At 40.2% G+C, this 22,172-nt stretch overlaps 1 protein-coding gene and 3 long non-coding RNA genes across 4 annotated transcripts; 3 read left to right on the top strand and 1 right to left on the bottom strand.

The window, feature by feature from the left end:
• Positions 1-3,108: 3,108 nt before the first annotated feature.
• On the top strand, positions 3,109-5,053 carry LOC114822122 (uncharacterized). The gene is made up of 2 exons (XR_003770233.2): positions 3,109-3,260; positions 3,382-5,053. It is a non-coding gene; the product is annotated as an uncharacterized lncRNA (long non-coding RNA).
• Positions 5,054-14,498: 9,445 nt separating this feature from the next.
• LOC103433149 (uncharacterized) lies at positions 14,499-19,451 on the top strand. Its single transcript, XM_008371382.4, has 4 exons — positions 14,499-16,034; positions 16,614-17,185; positions 17,270-17,489; positions 18,029-19,451. The coding sequence occupies exons 1-4, from the start codon at positions 14,817-14,819 to the stop codon at positions 19,376-19,378; spliced, it is 3,360 nt and encodes a 1,119-aa protein (XP_008369604.1). The 5' UTR covers positions 14,499-14,816; the 3' UTR covers positions 19,379-19,451.
• Positions 19,452-20,224: 773 nt separating this feature from the next.
• LOC139192707 (uncharacterized) lies at positions 20,225-20,563 on the top strand. Its single transcript, XR_011577004.1, has 2 exons — positions 20,225-20,423; positions 20,484-20,563. It is a non-coding gene; the product is annotated as an uncharacterized lncRNA (long non-coding RNA).
• Positions 20,395-21,034, bottom strand: LOC139192706 (uncharacterized). Its single transcript, XR_011577003.1, has 2 exons — positions 20,682-21,034; positions 20,395-20,590 (listed from the first exon to the last, which is right to left on the bottom strand). It is a non-coding gene; the product is annotated as an uncharacterized lncRNA (long non-coding RNA).
• Between the last annotated feature and the right edge of the window lie 1,138 nt (positions 21,035-22,172).

The raw sequence follows: 22,172 nt of genomic DNA, 5'->3' as shown, positions 1-22,172 counted from the left end.
ATGCACAAAACTCTTCGAGACCGTTTCCAATTTCGACGTTGGAAACTAAAATAGAGACTGATTGCAAAGGTTCACTGGCATAAAAGTTCTTCGAATCAAAACAGAATTTAGCTTGGATTTTCCCAAAAATTTAATCGCAGCAAACATGCCAAACGCTACAGATCGAACATTCATGCAAAGAAAATTCGATCACGAATTGAAAAAAAAGTGAGAGAGAGAGACGAACCTTTTTGCTGGTGCCAGTGGTTCGAAGCTTGAGAGAAAGCTCAAGAAATTTGTGGAAGCAAATGGAAGAGCCCTGCTTTTCCATCTTTCTTCCCTTTCACCACGATGAGCAACACGTGTATAAGCGGAAGAACCAACGAAATCGAAGCAGGAGACTCGGCGACGATAGACGTGTGGCCTAGGATGGCAAATCCGTCATTTAATTGTGCAGTTAAGAGTAAAAATGCTTGTGGAAAAACCGAACGGAGGGCATTTTCACCACTCCACTATCTGTGAACAGTACACGAGAGTTTGGGTAAGGGCCCGTTTACTAATCTGTAATCAAAATAGATTGAATTGGATTAAGGAGGAATTGAATTGAGGAGGAATTGAATTGAGGAGAATTGAAATCCAGATTTCCATTAAAGCTGTTTACTACAGTTTTCTGGAATCGGAGTATAAATGATCTTGTTTGAATATAAGTTGTTAACTAATTCACTTGAATCGGAATGAAAATTTGTATGATTACTAGAATGCCCCTTGTTGATGCACAAAACCGGAGGTCTTGGAACAACGTAAATCCGACCGTGAATCTGCATGAAATGTAAACAACACAAGATGTATCGTGGTTCACCCCAAGGTTTGGGCTACGTCTACACTGATTATATTTCTTTGACTGTATATATGGATTACAAGGGGGATGGGGAGTCCCCCAGAGAAAGAGAGTAAGAGAGTGCTGTTGTGTTTTTGAGGGTATTGCCCTATGTTGGGTTTTCTCCGTCCCCTTTGTGAGGGGGGAGGAGTCCCCTTTTATAGAATAAGGGGATCCTCCTTTTACATAATCATATGGGCTGGGTAATGAGGCCCAATGTATCAAAGTCTGAGGCCTATTATGTGTGGTACCAACAGTAGTCCCCCAAGTCTTCAGTTAAGAGAGTCTTGGCTGGAGACTTGAAATTCAGTCCATGTGTGGGCCGAAGTAACTAGATGCTGTTTTGAACTGATGCTCGATATAAGGCAGTGCTCAATCTGAAATGACGCTCAACTAGAAGTAGCACACGCTGCGGGGCTACGAGGCTCGTGGCTTATGTTGCCTTGATTGGCTCGGCTTGTGGCGTTTTGATTGTGAAAGAGTCCCTTTTATAGAATAAGGGTTCGTTCCTCAATACATAAATGATGGGCTAGAGTTGATGCTCGCGGCGAGGCGGTTGCTCAGTAGGTGGCGATGTTCATTAATGGTGGTGAGGGAATCCCTTTTATAGAATAAAGGCTTACTCCTCAATACATAAGTGATGGGCTAGAGTTGATGCTCGTGGCGAGGCGGTTGCTCAGTAGGCGGCGATGCTCTTTAATGGTGGTGAGGGAGTCCCTTTTATAGAATAAGGGCTTGCTCCTCAATACATAAGTGGTGGGTTAAGAGTGATGCTCGCGGCGAGGTGGTTGCTCAGCTGGCGGCGGTGCTCTCTAACGAAGGTGAGGGAGTCCTTGTTATAAAATAAGGGCATGCTCCTCGATACATAAGTGATGGGCTAAATCCCCCCAAGTATTTTTCATGAGTGTTCTCTAATGAAAGTGAGGGAGTCCCTTTTATAGAATAAGGGCTCGCTCCTTAGTATATAGATAATGGGCTAAGTCCCCCAAGTATTTTCATGAGGCCCAGTTGAGGCCCAATATATGGTACATAATGTAGTCCCCTAAGTCTTCGGTCAATAGAGTATGTTGGCTGGAGACTTCAAATTGAATCCATGTATGGACCGAAGTGGCGGTTGTTCGGAAGCGGTATTTGTATACCCTGCACTGAAGTTTTGTAGGTGAAGCTTTGAAGCTGGAGCTCTGTAAATGAAGCTTTTGAAGCTGATTGACATGAGTAATGCTCATGAATGTTTATGTTGATTGACATGAGTGATGCTCATGGATGTTGACATGAGTGATGCTCATAAATGTTGACATGAGTGATGCTTATGAATGTTTATGTATGATTGATATGAGTGATGCTTATGAATGTTTATGTATGATTGACATGAGTAATGCTCATGTATAATATGAAGTATTGGGCGTACTTTTGATCACCTGGTTGGTGGCATGAAGGAGAGTATGGGTTTGTACATTTCATCACCTGGTTGGTGGCATGAATGGCTAGTTGCCAAATGATATTAGAGTACGAGTTGTACATTTCATCACCTGGTTGGTGGTAATAGCGGCGGGGTACCGAATAATTTTTTGTAGTGTTTGGCGTACTTTTGATCACCTGGTTGGTGATAATAGAGGGTCTGGCTCTTTTGGGCATACGGGCCTTCGCTCACCACATAGTATTCCAGCCCATTTATTTTGGGCTTGCCCTTTTTTTTATTTTTTTTATTACCATCTGATGGGGTTTATACAGATATCTCCGAAAGATACGAAAAATAAGTTACATCATTCGAAAATAAGGAAAGTAAACCACATCACTCTGGTGGGGTGTTTATTCCTTGCTTTTGCAGTGTGAGTGTTTATTCCTTGCTTTTGCGGTGTGAGTGTTTATTCCTTGCTTTTGCCTGTGTTTTTTCTGCTGCACTCCATTTCTTTCTCTTTTTCTCTTTTCCTTTTGCTTTCCACTGTGTCTCTGTCTCTGTCTCTGTCTCTTGGCGAAACTGAAGGGCTAACTCCACTTGTTTTTCTTGGACAGCGTGGTCATGCCCATCCATTCTCACTTCTCTTTTTTCTTTTTCTGCTGTTTGAACACAAGCTGGTGTACTCCAGCTGTAAAAGGGGATGATTCCACATGCATGAAAACCGCGAGCACATGGTCATTACTTTTGCTTTTCTCTTTTAGCAGCCTGGTCATTACTTTTGCTTTCTCAAAAATCAGAGCATGATTCCACATGCATGAAAACCGCGAGCACATGGCTTGCCTTTCCTATATGCTGGAGAAAGTGGGGGTGCCGTCCGCAAAGCTCAAGTTGCCGAAAAACACCATGTTCGTCTTCCCATCTTCGAACTGTCCGCGTGTCACTGACCAAGATGGAAATAACCCTGACGCGAGATAAAGATTGGAACTGCTAGTTTCCATAGCTATGGTACTAGCTAATGTTCTCTGCTCACCTTGATTTTCGGGATCGGTTTCGAGGCTTCGGTAACCTCAACAACTGGTCCTCCTCCTGCCTTCATATATATATATATATTTTTTTTTCTTTTCAGCTAAATTCTTTGAAGCTGAGCTCTATAGTCGGCGTAGATGAGCTGATCATCGTCAGATTCTGAGACGACTTGTTGGATGAGAGGATCGATGTCATTGGGAACTGCGGCAGAGGATATGAGAGGGAGGAGGAGGTGATGGTCATGCCGATGTTGTAGGAAACCTTCAACCTCTGCTTCAGGATCCTCTTCCCCCAACATTGGAGGAACCTTCAACCTCGAGATCAACGCTCCCATTTTCCATTGAGTAAATCAGATTTGAGTGGTTCCTTTAAATGAAGCAATGAAAGCTTTGCCCAACAACCCCCAAACTTGGATTAAAAATCCCTAACCCAGGAATCTTCGATTCACCCATGGCCTGTCTGCAGAGGGTTGTACAAAGAGATGAACGGAGATCTTCAGATCCATCGGAAACGAAAGCGGAGGTCCAAAAATGATTGGGTGCTTTGGTTATGTCAGTTGGCATTTGCTTTGGCGTTGGTAAGGACCAGAAAAGTAGAGCTCAGTGAGGACCATGACTCGGGTTTGGGAGTTAATGAGGACCGAGCCGTGGCGCGACCAAGCCGAGTCGAGTTGAGAGAGAACTCAGAACTGGTGAGTCAGAAGGTTGCAGACGACGAGTGACCTGGCCGACTCAGGCTGAGCGAGAATACGATTGGGTGTGGGGAGCGGAAAGGGAAGAAATCGAGAGGGAATCTGAGCCAAGTGTTGGGTGGCCATACCTGCAAAACAGATACAACTCGAACGCGATCTAACTCGAATTAGATCCCGTCGATCTCAAGCTTGTTCTCATTGATCCGCAGGAGACCAGGAACGATGACTAGTTTCGAGGCATGATGAATCACCGAACCAACTCGCTTACTCACTCACCAAATTGGCAGAGCGATTCCTAAACTCTGACTCACTTCTCATGACTGTGCTCTCGGAAATCGACGACAAGACCTTCTTCGCCACTGCGATCCTTGCGATGCGCCATCCTAGAATACTTGTTTTGGCAGGTTGCCTAGGAGCTCTGATTTGTGATGACTATTCTTTCTGTTCTTGTCGGCTTGGCTGCTCCAAATCTGCTCTCAAGGAAATGGTCCCATCACATAATGACGGTGTTGTTCTTTTTAGATTGTACATGGCTGTGTGTTTGTGTCCATTTCTGGGTTTGTAAAGAGAGAGAGATGAGACTGGGATTTTGGTTTGGTGTTTCTGCAGATTCATGGTAGAGATGAAAAAAATGAAAGAGAACCGACATAGTTTTTTGTGTCGTTTCCCACATACGACGCCAAATGTTGATGCACAAAACCGGAGGTCTTGGAATAACGTAAATCCGACCGTGAATCTGCATGAAATGTAAATAACACAAGATGTATCGTGGTTCACCCTAAGGTTTGGGCTACGTCCACATTGATTATATTTCTCTGACTGTATGTATGGATTACAAGAGGGAGGGGGAGTCCCCTAGAGAAAGAGAGTAAGAGAGTGTTGTTGTGTTTGTGAGGGTATTACCCTCTGTTGGGTTTTCTCCGTCCCCTTTATGAGGGGGAGGAGTCACCTTTTATAGAATAAGGGGCTCATCCTTTTACATAATCATATGGGCTGGGTACTGAGACCCAATGTATCAAAGTATGAGGCCCATTATGTGTGGTACCAACACCCTTTATTATAAATAAATATTTTATAAGAACTTATAGGAAATCAAGTCAATTGATATAAAATTAAAAATAAAAAACTAACCAACCAAACCTCAACCCAACCGTTCTCTCTATCTCTGCCTCAATCATCTTTCAACGATTTGAAATTCACGGTGGGTTTGAGGCCTATGGGAAGTGCTGGTTGTGGTGATGTAATTTCTTTGAAGTTTAGTTTACGGGGTATATCATGTTGATTTGAATGTGAGGAGTTTGGTTTTTAGCATTGTGTTAAAAAGAAATAACTAAAATGGGTTTTTCTTCAGCTCTCGCTTGATCTTGTTTTCTGGTTGTCGTTGTTGTCTAGGAAGATGATGGTGGTGGGTATGTGGCCTTTGGAAGATAGGAAGGGGGCGGTAGTAAGGGAGAAGCAGACAGACTAGCGCTGGGCACGAGATCTGGTTTTATCATTGGAATTTCAGCAATTATGTGAGGGCATTATGGGTATGCAAAATGGATTCCCCATTCCCTCATTCTTCCGGAACTCAAATACCACTTACTATCAAGGGATCCAATTCCTCCAATTCCTCCAAAGTGAGGAATTGAATTCCAAACTTTGTGTGGGTCCCACCATATTTTTTATTCCTTAAAATTTAGTAAACACAGGAGTGGTCCATAATCGGAATACGATTCCATGTTTTGATTCCCATTACATGTACGTAAACGCGCTAGTATAGAAATAATTTCTAAATTGTTATGCACTCTCGTACCTTAACAACTAACTATTTTAACCCAATATCATTATTGCTCTACTAAAAAACCATCGAGGGGACATGCTTGATGGAACCACTTGCACCGTTTTATGGTCTGGCTTGAATTTAAGTTTGACCATTTCCATTTCGGTCTTACATTTCCATCTCATCTAATTACCATATGTAATGCATGGTTAGACATAGGGATATGTAGGACTCAGTTATAGACATGGGCGGAGCCACCCACAAGGCTTAAGGTGGGTTGTAGCTTGGAGAAGTTTTTTTGTAAGTGTATTGTATCTACACACTCATTTTTATTTTTCATACATTTCTTTCAGTTTTCAACCTTCAAATTGAATGAATTGATGACGATCAATGACAAAAAATTAATAAATGTATGTGAATAACACTATCTTTTTTCAAACTCATGCTTTAATGACTTATGTTAATGCATGTAGCCTATATATAGCCTATATAGCCCACTCAATTTCAATACAGATTATTATTTCATGTAGCCTATATATAGCCTATCGATAGGTAATAAATAATACTTTTTATGCTACAAGTAATAAATTAGTTTTATCTTCCCTCCCCCTTCTATTCTATTCATTAAAGAAAAAGATCATTTACCCTATGCAATTTAGCCTCTGTACTTCTTACACAAGAAAAGAAAAAGAATTTTCATTTAGTTCACAATTAAATCCCTATCTCCGCAATTCTTTACTTTTCGTTGCAATTTTCCAATGAATGCAACATTTGATACGTTCTTAATCACTTTATTTACTTATTCTTGGTTTATTTAGCAGGTTCATTATTTATATGGTCCTTGAAGTTGTCGGTTATGGTTATGATTTCAAGAATTGTTTATATTCTATTGTCGTTCTTTTATATTGATTAAAAAATAAACATGTGATTTTATGGTACTAATTTCAGCTAGCCCACCTAAGAAAAAAATTCTAGCTCTGCCATTGGTTATAGATGGCTCATTGTGTGGTTCATCAAAATCTCCACCCACTTATAGTATAATTCATTAATTGTGAACAAAATTTCTCCCTTTTAATATTTTGCTTAAATAATCCAAACAATTTTTTATTTTATTTTTTGATCAGGGGTAAAATTAAAACCTTCAATCAATATAGTTTCTGAAATAGCAAGTCTATCAATTTGGTCTCTGGAAATGAAACAAACAAATCAAATTGGTCAATCTGTCTAATTTTCAGTTATGTATTAATGTGGCACAGGAATGAGTTTTACCTATCCAATCATATCAGGTCACGTGGACTAATAATAAAACCCAAATTTTTATAAAGATTTAAAAACTAAAATAAAACTATATAAAAAAAAAGTAAATTATAGCTATGTTCCCTTAACTTTAACGCAATTGGAGTAATGGTCCCTCAACTTAAAATCCATTACCATTGGTCCTTCAACTCATCAAAACGTGCTGCTATGGTCCTTCAACTTAAAATCAATTACCATTGGTCCATCAATTTTAATTCAACTGGAGAAATGGTTTCTTAACTTCAACCTAATTGTAGCAATGGTCATTCCAACATAACTCGTTTTGACAAAAAAATTGACGTAGTTGACGAAAATGACTATAATTACACACTTTGATGAGTTGATGGATCCTGATTATATAAATAGTTATTCCAACATAACTTATTTTGACAAAATTTTGACGAAATTAATGAAAATGATTATAGCTACACATTTTGATAAGTTGAGGGACCTATGGTAATGAATTTTTAGTTGAGAGACCATTGCTCCAATTTGATTAAAGTTGAGAAACCATTGCTACAATTTACTCTAAAAAAAATCGTCATCTTCAAGGTTCTCTCCCCGTTCGAGTGCTCGACTGTTAAAACTTAGGGTTTTTATCTCCGTTGCCAATCAAAGAAGAAGGCTCTCAAGAGTCGCAAGATCAAAGACCACGATGTTCCTTTTTTCAGTTTTAGTTTAAACTCTTTATCTTAGTTTTTAACTATTTTCAAAAATATTTTTTTATTACTAATCCACATAGCACCATATAATTGGATAGGTGAAATCCATTTATGTGCTAGCAAAAAAATTAACGAAAAGACCATATTTTTATTTTCAAGCCTGTTCTAAAAATCCCCACCTAGCACCGCTTAGGCACTAGGCGGTTAGCCACCGCCCTGATTAATGTCTAGAAGTTTGAAAATTAAGAATGAGCACCTAGACCTGCTGAGATGCCCACCTAGCCCGCCTAGCCCACCCAGACCCACCTAGGTCGCGACTCACTTAGACAGAAAAAAATATTAATTTCATTTCCATTTTATTTTTTCAATAAATTGTTAGAGAGTTATTGAATACTTAGATGAACACAAATTATATGTTTGTTCCCCTTATTTTCATTATGTTTCAATACTTTATAATGTATATGTGTTTGGGCCCAAAATGTTATTTTGGGCCGAGCCTGGGATTATTCTCAGCCCAATGGCAATTATTTAGAATTTTCTTGTGGACCGTCCAGTTAGGGCTGGCCGAATCTTGTTGCGAAGATGATTAGTTTAGATAAAGGGTGAAGTAGTCGATTCATAATGGAACAAGGAGTTTTGGAGCCGAAGGTGCTTGGGATTAGGAGATGAATCTGGTTTGTTATGGAGTTTGGTTCAAAGTCCTATTGGAGCTAGGACTGGCTGAAACCTAATCAGATTGGGTTGAGGAGTTCTAATCCGAGTACATTTCTAGTTTGGTTATGAGGGGGGTTTTGTTGCTATAAATAGAGAATGAAGTGCATCATTTAGGCCCCTTTCCAATTTAACACACAAATTGCCATGCACAAAGCTTTTCAACAACCTTTGAGATTTTATTCTATTCCCATTTCTTCCCGCCAACACACTGTGAAGGCAAACAGTCAACAAGGATTTCCGAGTCCTTGTTGGTAGAGGTCATCTCATCAACCTTCTCATCAAAGTGAGGTGTTACAGGTTACTAGGCTTGGCATGTTAAATGCCGAGTTGTTTTATGATTGGATATTCACAAGTATACTTTAGAGTTTGGCATTCCGACTGCCGAACCACATTTACCATCAAGATATACATCTCTTTCGAGTATTTGTGTCCATATAGTCGGGTGTCAGTTCGGCGTGCTTATACTCTCACAAATATAATCACCGTGATTGAACTCGGAGCCGACGATTTGTGAACTTCGCATAACTAGCAGCCTTGTCTTCAGGCTCTAGAACCCAAAGGCTGAGACGTGTTCTTTCCTCGACCATAGTCACAAGATCAAGAAGTCAGTAGCGTGCTCAATGCAACATCAGCTTATATAACTCCTTGGCCGAGCTCAGTCGTCGAGTTGGCACGCCCCACACATAACCAAATGACGTAGTTAGCTTATTAATTACTCGGCATGCGCGCCACGTAGGCTTGGAAGTTTTTAGGGTCAACAATATGTTATTCTATTTTGTAGTTTATGATGAAATTATATATATTATAAGCATAAGCAAAAGTTTTACTTAAACCGCCTAATCCGCTTTAGGCGCTAGACCTTATCCCATCGTTCAATTAGCGCCTAACTTCTTTTAAAACCTTGATTTCAAGAACCATTTTAATTGAAAGGTCAAATTTTAAGAACCAACGATAAAAACTTTTTTTCTCATTTTGAAGATCCAAATTATTTGGGTTGTGTAAGGAATCACTTTCACAATGGACTAAATATTGGTGCGTTATTTGGGATCATATTAAGTACTGGTTTGGTATTGAGGTGTTTTTCTAAAAAGTAGGTATAAAAAATTGAGCTAAAAAAGGTGTTTGGTAAACATTTAAAAAATAACTTATTTTCACAGTTTTTGGTGAAAAAAAGTTGAAAACGTGAAACAACAAAAATGAGCTTATTCTCACAGCATAGGAGAAGCAGTTTTTTTTTTCAAAACATAGCAATATCAAACCAGTCATAAGCCCGCGGGAACAAGTTTTGGCCCAAACAAAATAAGGAAAACTAATGAAAAGAGCTTGAAAACTTTGACTTTTAACGATAAAGATAAAATAAAAGGTAAAATAAATAGTATAATGATTGATTTTTTAATGTAAAAATATAATTTTTGTTAAAGTGAATATTACCAGAATAAAATACAGTCGAAACCGAGAAGAAGGATGTACTGGGCGCTGGCGACTCATCCACGGAGGGACTCACCAATAGTAGCTTGAGCAATTCCACCCCATTCCAAATGTCCCAGCCCCCAGTCCAAAAATCAAACTAATCCTCAGTCCATTTGCTCCACCCCACAAAGCTGACTGGCACCCAGCCCAAGCCAGGCGCCAGCCCAGCCTGTTTCGGACAGACCCAGGAACTGGGCAAAATACACGGCGCGTGCACGACACGCGGGAGCTGAGGCGAGTAGCCGACAAGGAAAAGGTGGGGCTGTCAGCCCACTTGTGTCCCGTCCCAGGCAATCTCTGAGCCGTTGGATTTCCAATGGCTAGTTTATCTAGACCGTTGGATTTCCAACGGTAAAAAAAATTAAAAAATTAGTTTTAAAATGGACCGTTTGATCACAGATCAACGGTCCACGTTTTAGACGAAAAAAAAATTAAATAAAAGGCCCCAACGGTCAGATTTTTTACCGTTGGCCACGTGGCGTGATCTTAGCTATTGGATTTGAATTTTTTCAAATCTAACGGTCCAGATTAATTAACTAAATTAAAATTTATTATAAATTATTAAAAAATACAGAAAATTTTTAAAAAATACAGAAAAATTTTAAAAAATTTATATTTTTTTCCTATAAATATCTAACCCTCATCTTCCACCTTTACACCACATTACAATATTTTCTACACTTTCTACACTTTCTACATATCAATATTTTCTACAATTTGAGAGAAAAAAATGTCTTCGTGGAAGCTTATTGAAGATGTTACGTTGTGTGAATGTTGGGTTCACACTACTCATGATCCGATTACGGGTAATGAGATGGATAAGCGAGAGATGTGGAGTAAAATTACGAAAGCGTTTTGTGATGTACATGGAGAAAACGCCAGAACTAGTCAAGGTCTTCAAGGTCGTTGGAAAAAACTCAACGCATCATTTACTTGTTGGAAAAACGCCATCTCTCATGCTTCCGGTAACCTCCGTAGTGGGACAAGTTTAGCGGATTAGGTGACAATATTTTTATTTATTTATATGCATTCCACTCACATTAATATTTTGATTTATTTAATTTCGTATGTAATTTTTATCTTATTTCTTATGTAATTTTTATTTAATTTCTTATGTAATTTTTATTTAATTTCTTATGTCATTTTTATTTAATTTCTTATGTCATTTTTATGTAATTTATATGCATTCCACCCGTATTAATATTTTGAATTTATTTATTTGTGTTACACCCGCATTTTTTAACACTATGTTATCCCACTTTTTTATAGACACTACAAGCTCAAGCATTCTACAATTCAAAGAACGGGAACAAATCATTCAATAGATTGGAATGTTGGCAAATTGTCAAAGATTGCCCTAAATACAAAATTGTGGCAACTGGTCCAGAAGTTGTCATGCACGGTATGGGTCTACATAGTTCTCCAGAACCAGACATGGCCGAACAAGAAGCCGACACATTTCAAGACACGGAAGGGACGGCTGAACAAGTGCCCGAGACCCAACCGACTCGTCAGTCCCTAAGGCCTCTAGGTAAAAAGGCGTCAAAGAAAAAAGGTAGTTCTTCCAAAAATGACTACACTAAATATATGGAGGAACTTGCTCGCCAAGGTGAACTAAACTTGGCACGAGAAAAGGCTAGAGATGAGGAAAAAGTTGCTGCTATGGCAGCAATATTAGCAGCTACTGAGGCCCGTGATGCGGCGGCTGAAAGACAAAGAGAAGTAGTTAATCGAGAGAACGAGCTGGTTAGAGAAGCACTTCATCGAGAAAATGAATTGCTTCGAGAAGAAAGGATGGCTCAAGCAGATCGTGACACTATGAGCAAGTCTCTAGTAGGACTGTCTCCGAATTCTAAATATTTTTGGACATCAGAAAAAAGAGATGTCATGCGTAGGAGGCGTGCAAGAGATGCGGAAACAAGTCAAGAGGGTTCTAGCTACACAAATCATGGCAACCAAGATCCTAGCACCACATATCCTAACTCGAGAGACTTTATTTAATTTCTTATGTATTTTTATGTATTTTCTTTCTTTTTTCTAGTAGAACTTTATTTAATTTCTTATGTTTTTTCTTTTTTTAGGTTTGAACTTTATTTAATTTCTTATGCAATTTTAATGTAATTATTTATTTAATTTCTTTTGTACTTTATTTAAACACATGAAATAAGATTACATAAATTCACCAAATAAATTTAAAAACAAAACACATTACATAGAATTACATAAACTCACCAAATAAACTTAAAAACAAAACACACTACATAGAATTACATAAACTCACCAAATAAACTTAAAAACAAAACACACTACATAGAATTACTTAAACTTAAAAAAAATACAATTTATTCTTCAACCACAAGCCTCATTCTAATTATCTTCGCCTCCATGCAATCCCCACTGGTGCTCAATCAAGTCATTCTGGCGGGTTACATGCCAGTATGGCTCTTGCACATTAGTGTACCGCTGAACGATCAATTCATTGTAACGTCCATCACGTTCCAACGGCTCGTGTTGCACTGGATCTTCGGTCCCATCATGAGCACAATAAATACGTGTTCTTGAGTTGTTCATCGGATCTGGCTCATATTCATCGACGGCATCATAATCATACTCATCTTCAACAATCATGTGATGGAGAATAATACACGTCATCATGATGGATCGAAGAGCCTCGACATCAAACATTCTAGCTGCAGCCCTGACAATCGCCCAACGAGCTTGCAGGATACCAAAACAACGCTCGACATCCTTCCTACACCCTTCTTGACATTTTGCAAAGTGTTTTTCCTTTTCAGTCTGTGGATGTGGCACTGTTTTGACAAATGTTGACCACCTTGGGTAAATGCCATCTGCAAGGTAGTATGATCCCTCGTATTGGGTACCATTAACCCAATATGTGCATCTCGGCGAGTTTCCTTGCAGCAGTTCGTCGAACACTGGGGATTGGGCAAGGACATTTAGGTCATTTTGAGCTCCTGGAACACCAAAAAAAGCATGCCAAATCCATGTATCAAATGAAGCCACCGCTTCCAAAATGATGCTTTTGGCTCATTTTCTGTCGCCATATGCTCCTTGCCACGCACTTGGACAGTTTTTCCAAGTCCAGTGCATGCAGTCGATGCTTCCAATCATGCCAGGGAAGCCTCGCATCTCACCCTTCCTCAGAAGCCTTCGCATGTCCCTTGACGTGGGTGTCCGGAGGTACTCTTTGGTGTAGAGGGCTTCAATTGCAGAGCAAAACCGCATCAGGGACTCCAGAACAGTTGTTTTTCCCATCCTCACGATCTCATCCACTTGATCTGCAGATGCTCCATATGCAAGCATTCGCAAGGATGCCGTAATTTTTTGCTCGGCAATAAGACCTAGAACATGAAAAGCATCCTCTTTTTGCACAAAGTATGAATCATGGTTGCAAATATCACTCATGATTTTGTTGAACAAATGTCGTTGCATTCTAAAACGCCGTCTAAAAACATGATCAGGGAATATGCTATTGGGAATAAAATAATCTTCCAATAGATTTTTACCTCGTTTTTCCCTTTTTCTATCGAGGTTTGCAACACGTCTTGGTTTGGCTATCTGACCCACGGCTTCCATGACACGGCGGGAATGTGAGGCCTTCTGCCTTCTATGGTGATCATCCTCATCCTCCTCCATGAAGAAAGCCTCATCTCCACCTCCACCTTCCTCGAGATTGGCCAATTCTGCCTGTTGTGCCAACAACCTTTGTTGTTGCTCTTGCAACTGCTTATACACCCTTCTTGAAGAAGACATTGTAATAAGAACTCAAGATTTGAAAATGATGAACAAGGATTCTTAGCTAAAAAGAAGGATTGAGCTTGGTGTGAGGATGGATGTAGGGATGTAGGGTTTATATGGACAAAAAAAGAAAGGATGAGGTTCTGGACAATGCCACGTGGCACTACGTGATTGGTTGAAAATCTTATCGAAATCTTGGCTAAATTATTGTAAACCGGAACTGACACGTGGCGTGTCAGGATTGGTCGAGAATATTATCGAAAATCTATCCACAAAATAGTACGTTTGGATAATGACACGTGGCATGACGTGATTGGTTGAAAATCTTATCGAAATCTTGGCTAAATTATTGTACCATGGAAGTGACACGTGGCGTGTCGGGATTGGTTGAAAATAATATCGGAAATCTATTCACAAAATAGTACGTTCAGATAATGACACGTGGCGTGACGAGATTGGTTAAAAATCCTATCCGAAATTAAAACTATTTTATTTTTTTATCCTCATGGGCGAAGGCACTTGGTGCGATGGCAAGTGCCTTCGCCCATGAGCGGTAGGTCTCGGGTTCGAGACTTGGGAGCAGCCTCTCCATAAATGGGGGTAAGGCTAGCCGACATTCACCTCTCCCAGACCCTGCGTAAAGCGGGAGCCTTGTGCACTGGGTACGACCTTTATTCTTTATTTTAAATGGGTTAAAAATCTTATCCGAAATAAACTTAAAAAAAAAACACACCAAATAAATGCGCTGGGTGCCAGCGCATTTTTTTAGGGGTGGAGATGCCTTGGCCTATTACTGTTCACTCCAGTCTATTACTGTTCATTTGAGTGGATAAATGCGCTGGGTGCTGGCGCAAAGTCCACAGGGGTGGAATTGCTCTTAGGCACAGAGCCCGATCCTCATCCAACGGTCACAACTCCCCCGATCCACGTCACGACTTCCGTTTCCAAAGTCTCTCCGAACCTAAGTTGGAAATGAATCGTTGGAAATGAATCGAAGAAAAGAAGCGTGACTGGGAAGCTGCCGGTTTTGTCTCTCACATAATCTCAGAACTGTACAAGCAGAGCCGCTCAGCAAAGATTGGACAATAGTCCAGTCCTGAGTTGGGACAACAATCCGAAATAGATAGGTAGGATTAGATAGTGAGAGAGAGAGTGAAGCAAGCTGAAGAGGCCGGGCCAAGATGATGCCGCCGGAGCTTCAGCCGCGGTTCTTCCGTCCGTACATCACCCCTTCGGCGAGCACTTCCTCCTTGGGCAACGGCTCCCCAAACCCTAGCTCCAGCCCCAACGACTCAATCTTCAACAATGGTGGCGGTCCTTCTAGATCTCTCAAGAACTCCCGATTCTCCCCCTCCTCCTTCGCCCACAACGCCCGAATCGCCGTTGCACTCGTCCCCTGCGCCTCCTTCCTCCTCGACCTCGGCGGTACTCCGGTGATCGCAACCCTAACCTTAGGTCTCATGGTCTCCTACATCGTCGACGCCCTCAACTTCAAGTCCGGTGCCTTCTTCGGCGTCTGGCTCACCCTCGTCTTCTCCCAGATCGCCTTCTTCTTCAGCTCCTCCCTCCTCTCCACCTTCACCTCCTTTCCCCTAGCCGCCCTCGCCGCCTTCCTCTGCGCCGAGACCAATTTCCTCATCGGCGTCTGGGTCTCTCTCCAATTCAAGTGGATTCAAATCGAGAACCCTTCAATCGTTCTCGCGCTCGAGCGCCTCCTCTTCGCCTGCATCCCATTCGCCGCCTCCTCCCTCTTCACCTGGGCCACCATCTCCGCCGTAGGTATGACCAACGCTTCGTACTACCTCATGTCGTTCTCTTGCCTCTTCTATTACCTATACTCAATTCCCCGCATCTCCTCCTTCAAAACCAAGCAAGACTCCAAGTACCACGGCGGTGAGGTCCCCGACGACAACCTCATCCTCACGCCACTGGAGGGTTGCATCCACACTCTCTATCTCCTCTTCTTCCCTCTCCTCTTCCACATTGCCTCTCACTACAACGTCGTTTTCTCTTCTGCCGCTGCAGTTTCCGATCTATTTCTCCTCTTCTTCATTCCATTTCTCTTCCAGCTTTATGCCTCGACCCGTGGCGCGCTTTGGTGGGTCACGAAGAATCCGAACCAGCTGCGCGGCATTCAGGTGATGAATGGAGCTGTTGCACTGGTGGTTGTGGTGATATGTTTGGAAATTAGAGTCCTGTTCCATTCGTTTGGGCGGTACATTCAGGTGCCCCCGCCGTTGAATTACCTTTTGGTGACCACTGCAATGCTCGGAGGTGCATCTGGAGCGGGTGCTTATGCGTTGGGCATGATATCTGATGCTTTCAGCTCCATGGCTTTCACTGCTTTGGCTGTTGTAGTAAGTGTTGCTGGAGCTATCGTTGTCGGGTTTCCTATATTGGTATGCAGTTACTTCCTTACATTTCTATCTTCATGTCTTTTATCAGCATACATGAATTCTGTTAGCTACAAAGTATAAAAGGAGTCTACCCTGTTGAAAATTGGTTTGCAGCAGACATGGTTAGATAAGACTGTAAATCACTGTAAGCCCTAAGAATGCTATTTGTTAGGACGTTAGTTCTACTTTCATTTTTTTTTTTTTTACATAATTCTTTGTGCTGTTGTGATGTATGAGCTTACATTGTGCCTCGCTTCATATTTGGTTCAAGCATAAGTCACCAGTAGTGCATTGATGTAATCTTTCATGTTCAATTTTTGAACATTTCTGAAAATGAAGTGTTGGCCGGAGTGTTTCATTACTGTGTCAAAATGCTAGTTACCTTTGTGGTGGTGTAATCTTACAAACTCGAGGATGGTAATGTGTTGTAGACAAAATTCTCCAAGCTGAACTTCATATTGTTGTGTGTGGTAAGCTTGTAATTGGAATGTGGAATAATGAGTTTATCGCTTTATGAGCGACTCTGAACTCTAATTTGAATGTTGAACTAGCAGTGATCATTGGTCGTCCTTTGTCTTGCAGTTCCTTCCGCTGCCTTCAGTTGGCGGTTTCTATTTGGCTCGATTTTTCACAAAGAAGAGTGTTTCGTCATATTTTGCTTTTGTTGTTCTTGGAAGCTTGATGGTGGCATGGTTTGTAATACATAATTTCTGGGATCTAAATATTTGGATGGCAGGAATGTCCCTGAAGTCCTTCTGCAAACTCATAATTGTGAATGTTGTCTTGGCTATGTCTATTCCTGGTCTAGTACTACTTCCTTCAAAGCTTCACTTTTTGATGGAGATTGGGTTAATTGGCCATGCATTTCTCGTTTGCCACATTGAGAATCGATTTTTTAATTACTCTGGCATATACTTTTATGGGTTTGAGGAAGATGTAATGTACCCAAGCTACATGGTTATTATGACAACATTTGTGGGTTTAGCTTTGGTGAAAAGACTATCTGTAGATCGTCGTATTGGTGGAAAGGTTGTCTGGGTTTTGACATGCTTGTATTCAGCTAAGCTGGCTATGCTGCTTATTTCATCCAAGTCTGTCGTATGGGTGTCAGCTATTCTATTATTGGCTGTAACGCCACCATTGCTACTTTACAAGTACTAACTCTATTTTGCTTGATGTTTTGTGTTTACTCTGTAAATTGTCTGCATTATTAATTCTTTGCTTGCTACAATTTTTAGGGATAAGTCAAGAACAGCCTCAAAAATGAAAGCTTGGCAAGGATATGCACATGCAGGTGTGGTTTCCTTAGCAGTCTGGTTTTGCCGTGAAACAATCTTTGAAGCTCTACAGTGGTGGAATGGAAGACCCCCATCTGATGGCTTACTCTTGGGTTGCTGTATTGTTTTGACGGGTTTGGCTTGTGTACCAATTGTGGCTCTCCACTTCTCTCATGTCTTGGTATATCATACTTTATTTCTTGACCTCTCTTTCAGTATCTTTTGCACATAACCTGTTCACATAGATATCGAAATCAAAGAAAAAGCATATAAATCTGATATTCTACCCAAAGTTTTGGGCTTCTATGTATTTCTCACTCCCCGTTCAGAATTTATTTCATAAGCCTTTCATGTGTGATTCATCACATTAATCATCCATATTGATTCTGCATATCTTCTCATCGTACTACTGATTGCAATAGGTACAGTGTTCTGTAGAAATCCAGAATTTTAAACTGAATTGAGGAAAACTGGATATTACTCTCCTAGTTAACAACTAATTAAAAAATCTTACTTTTCTTAATTAGTTGGTATTTTAATTGGGTGTGCTGATACCGTTATATGAAACCGATACTGAGCTGTTCATGAACTTTAAGCACTTAATGAAGAGAAATCAATCAAATTATCAAACTTGGCCAAGTTTATGAATCTTTTTATTTAGCATTATCTAATCAATTATGTTCATCGTGTTAAGTGATCATTTTCTACTTTTTTGTGCAGTCTGCCAAGAGATGCCTAGTGCTGGTGGTGGCAACTGGATTGCTGTTTATCCTTATGCAACCACCTATTCCACTATCATGGACGTACCGGTCTGACCTAATTAAAGCTGCTCGTCAGACTTCTGATGACATCACCATATATGGCTTTGTGGCACAAAAACCTTTGTGGCCGTCATGGCTTCTTATTATGGCAATCCTACTGACTCTAGCAGCTGTTACATCTGTCATACCTATTAAATACATGGTTGAGTTGAGAGTATTTTACTCCATAGCTATGGGTATTGCTCTAGGTGTCTACATATCTACCGAGTACTTCCTTCAGACAGCTTTTTTACATATCCTCATAGTTGTAACCATGGTCTCTGCCTCGGTGTTTGTGGTTTTCACCCATTTTCCATCTGCCTCGAGTACAAAGCTGCTTCCTTGGGTATTTGCTTTACTAGTAGCTCTCTTTCCTGTGACCTATCTTTTGGAGGGCCAAGTGAGAATTAAAAACATCCTCGGAGATAGTGGATTTGGAGACTTGGGTGAAGAAGAGAAGAAGCTCACTACTCTATTTGCTGTTGAGGGGGCAAGGACATCTCTTCTCGGTCTTTATGCAGCCATATTTATGCTAATAGCGCTGGAGATAAAGTTTGAACTTGCGTCATTAATGAGGGAAAAGGCTACTGAAAGGCCTGGAATCAGGCACAGTCAATCTGGTGAAAGCACCTCTACTAGCTTTGCTGCAAGAATGAGATTCATGCAACAGCGTAGGTCTGCAAGTGTCTCATCATTCACAATCAAGAAAATGGCTGCTGAGGGAGCTTGGATGCCAGCAGTTGGTAATGTTGCAACTGTGATGTGCTTTGCCATATGCCTCATCCTGAATGTCAATCTCACAGGCGGCTCAAATCGTGCGATATTCTTTCTGGCACCAATTTTGCTGCTTCTTAACCAGGACTCTGATTTTGTTGCTGGATTTGGGGACAAGCAAAGGTATTTCCCTGTTGCAGTAGTGATATCGGCCTACCTAGTCCTGACTGCCATCTACAGCATATGGGAAGATGTCTGGCTTGGGAATGCGGGTTGGGGCTTGGAAATTGGCGGTCCAGATTGGATCTTTGCTGTGAAGAATTTGGCCCTCCTCGTCCTTACATTCCCGAGCCATATCCTTTTCAACAGGTTTATGTGGAGTTTCACTAAACAGACAGACTCAATGCCGTTGATAACTATGCCCCTTAATCTGCCATCGATCATAATAACAGACGTGCTGAAGATTAGGATATTAGGGCTCTTGGGAATTATTTATTCCCTGGCCCAGTATCTAATGTCTAGACAACAGTACATCTCAGGGTTAAAGTACATTTAGACAAACACATACTTGTGTACAATATGTTTTAGCAATTTTCAGATCAGGAGTGAAAGTTCAGGTTTGTTTCTCACTTCTTTCACTTTTTCTTACCCTTTCTTTGAGCTTTTGCATGCCCTGAAATGCCTGAACTGTCGACCGCCTTTTGAATCATCACGACAAGTCATTACGCCAAGACCTTTGAGTAGGAGTTAAACCTTCCGAGCAAATTGATGGCTCTGGTTGGTTAATTCCCGATTTGGCCATTCAGACAGTAACATGCATTTAGAATTACAAAATGATTGGGGATATTTGGCCCTGCTTACCTGCTTGAGTAAACTGTGATGCTTTGCACTGCCGACGCCAAGTTGTAAGAATTTGATGTATGATACCGTGCGATGGTTGGATCATGATTTTTAAAGAGTTTCAGAATGAGAAAAAGTAAGTTACCTACCATACAAGTCTTCAAATTTCTAAAGAGTTTCAGACACAATTCAAATATTCAGATTCAATCATGATTTTTCAAAAGAATTTTAGGATCACAAATCAAACAGGCCAGTTCGTCCTTGTGCCTATCAGCCGCTGCTGTGTCTTTGCCGGAATGGAACTTCACCTTGATAGCTGTGCTCGAGGAACAGAAGCTGCCCTGTGTGGCGCCGTGGCTCCATCCACCGCCGAAGATCGAATCATAGGGGTTTTCAGAAGTGAGCGGAAATGTCAGTTTCTTGGGTTTTCTGGTTTGATATGGCGGATGTCTCGGGTTAAGATTCAGAACCCTTGCCCTTAAACCTCTAAAGACTAAGAAATACTAATACCATGAACTGTAACTGAACCGTCACATGAAGGATGTGGTTGTTAAAAAACAAAAGCTCACAACCAACTGTTGATCGTTCCCTTGTGTCCAAACGCTGATACTGGCACTCCGAAATGTCAATTTACACTCTTCTGTACTGTCGGGAAAAAAATACCATAGAGAATGAAGAGAGAGGAGAGATTTCCTTTCCTTGTATGGTTTATCACTAAAACTGATGCGCATGTTCACCAGTGTCGAATTTGTAATTTGAAGGTTATATTACAGACAACAACAACAACAAAGCCTTTTCCCACTAAGTGGGGTCGGCTGAAGGTTATATTACAGACGCCAATATATAATTATATGTGCATCAAGAGCGATCCAATTAGGAACTTGATTTGCACGTCCCTTGATGAGCTACTCCCACTCCGATAATGAGCCTGAAAAAGAAAAATTTAAAAACATGATCGGCATAGAGTTAAGCTGAAATGGAAAACAAAAGGCAGATCAGATGTGGATTTATAATCTTACGGTTGTAATTAGCCCATCCTAATCTTTGACGAGCTAAACCGTTTGATTTCATAGAGGCTACTGTTGCCGGAAAATGTAGGGTTTTCGTTTTCATGCAGAGATTTTCTTCCATCTACAGCCATTAATCTCAAAAGTTCACCACAGCGGGGTCTGCAACTGCAAACAGAATATTAAGAAGATCAAACAAGCATACATACCAACTGATACCATGTCATTCTTACTTTCAAGCTTTTCTTTGATTCTAAAATTTTATCAATATTAGGGTAAGGGATGTGTTGGAGTTCGGAACTTGGAAGCAAGATTTATGAGAAGGAGGAGGAGGAGGAGGAAATACTGAAGCTGGAGAGAATTGCAGGGGTTAATGGCAAGTTATAAATCAGAAGTGGTTATGGCGAGATAAAGTCTTTAACCGCATGGAATAGCTCGGTTGGTTAAAAGCATTTGGTCTCTGAACAAATTTTGAATTTTTTGTTTAATCTTCTCTAATATTGAATTTTTGTATAATCTTCTTTCATATTGCTGGTACAAAAAAAGTAACTAAAAATTGAACCTATTTCAAAAGTCAAAAGTCACTAAAAATTAGTCATATTTCAAAAGTAGGCCTATAAAATTGGACATATTTCAAATTTTCCCAAAAAAGTATAATACTATTTAACACATAAATTGACACACTCTCTAAAACAAGAAAGATCACATACAATTGCTTTAGTAGCAGACCCTACTAATTTTATATTATCATAAACTAGGAGCTCGTTTGGAAGTGTTTTTAAATTGATTGAAAGAGGGATTAGAGAAAATAATTTTGGGTTGCAAAAAACACTTAAAAGTGCTTCTTGCAAGAAGCCTCAGTTACATGCTTTTGTAGGAAGCACTTCAAGTGTTTTTCTATAATTTACTTACATTTTAACTAAGAATTGGTTCAAAAACGTTTTCATCAAAACCGCTTTAAGCCATTTTGAAAACACTTTCAAACGAGTCACAACTCATCCATGTATGATTAAAATCAAAGAAAAACTAATAAAAAGAGTTTGAAAACTTTGAGTTTTAACGACAATGACAAAATAAATGGTAAATTGAATAGTATCAAAATTGATTTTTTAATGTAAAAATGTAGTTTTTCGTTAAAGTGAACAATACTAGAATCTTTCGTTAAAATGAATAGTACCATAAGCTTTTCGTTAAAGTTCCTTAAAAACAATCTATATGTCACCCATATCATCTAAAGTAATATTTCATCGGGGGTTTATGATTAATTGCAGGGTAATTTCCAAAGAGATGAGAGGTGCTGAATTGTTTGACAATTTAAGTCATATTTTGCCACAATACTTTTGCAAGTATATAGTGTCGTTTATCTACCTTGGAGAGAATCATTTCGTATTATTTGGATTTGAGAACACCAACACACACATGTCCTGGTTTTTTGGCATGAAACTAAAAGTGTGAAACATCAAATTTGAGAACGGTAGGACTAATTTCCTGGCTTTTTTGTTT

The sequence above is a fragment of the Malus domestica genome, chromosome 16, assembly GCF_042453785.1.
Source record: "Malus domestica chromosome 16, GDT2T_hap1".
Classification (NCBI taxonomy): domain Eukaryota; kingdom Viridiplantae; phylum Streptophyta; class Magnoliopsida; order Rosales; family Rosaceae; genus Malus; species Malus domestica.
The sequence above is the reverse complement of the archived record's forward strand: the minus strand, read 5'-3'. Positions and strand labels throughout refer to the sequence as shown.

Bases quoted from the DNA above. Each gene is read 5' to 3' on its own strand.
- LOC103433149 (XM_008371382.4), top strand. From the start codon at position 14,817: ATGATGCCGCCGGAGCTTCAGCCGCGGTTCTTCCGTCCGTACATCACC. The intron at 16,035-16,613 runs GTATGCAGTTAC...TTTGTCTTGCAG, and splicing joins TTGTCGGGTTTCCTATATTG to TTCCTTCCGCTGCCTTCAGT. The intron at 17,490-18,028 runs GTATATCATACT...TTTTTTGTGCAG, and splicing joins TCCACTTCTCTCATGTCTTG to TCTGCCAAGAGATGCCTAGT.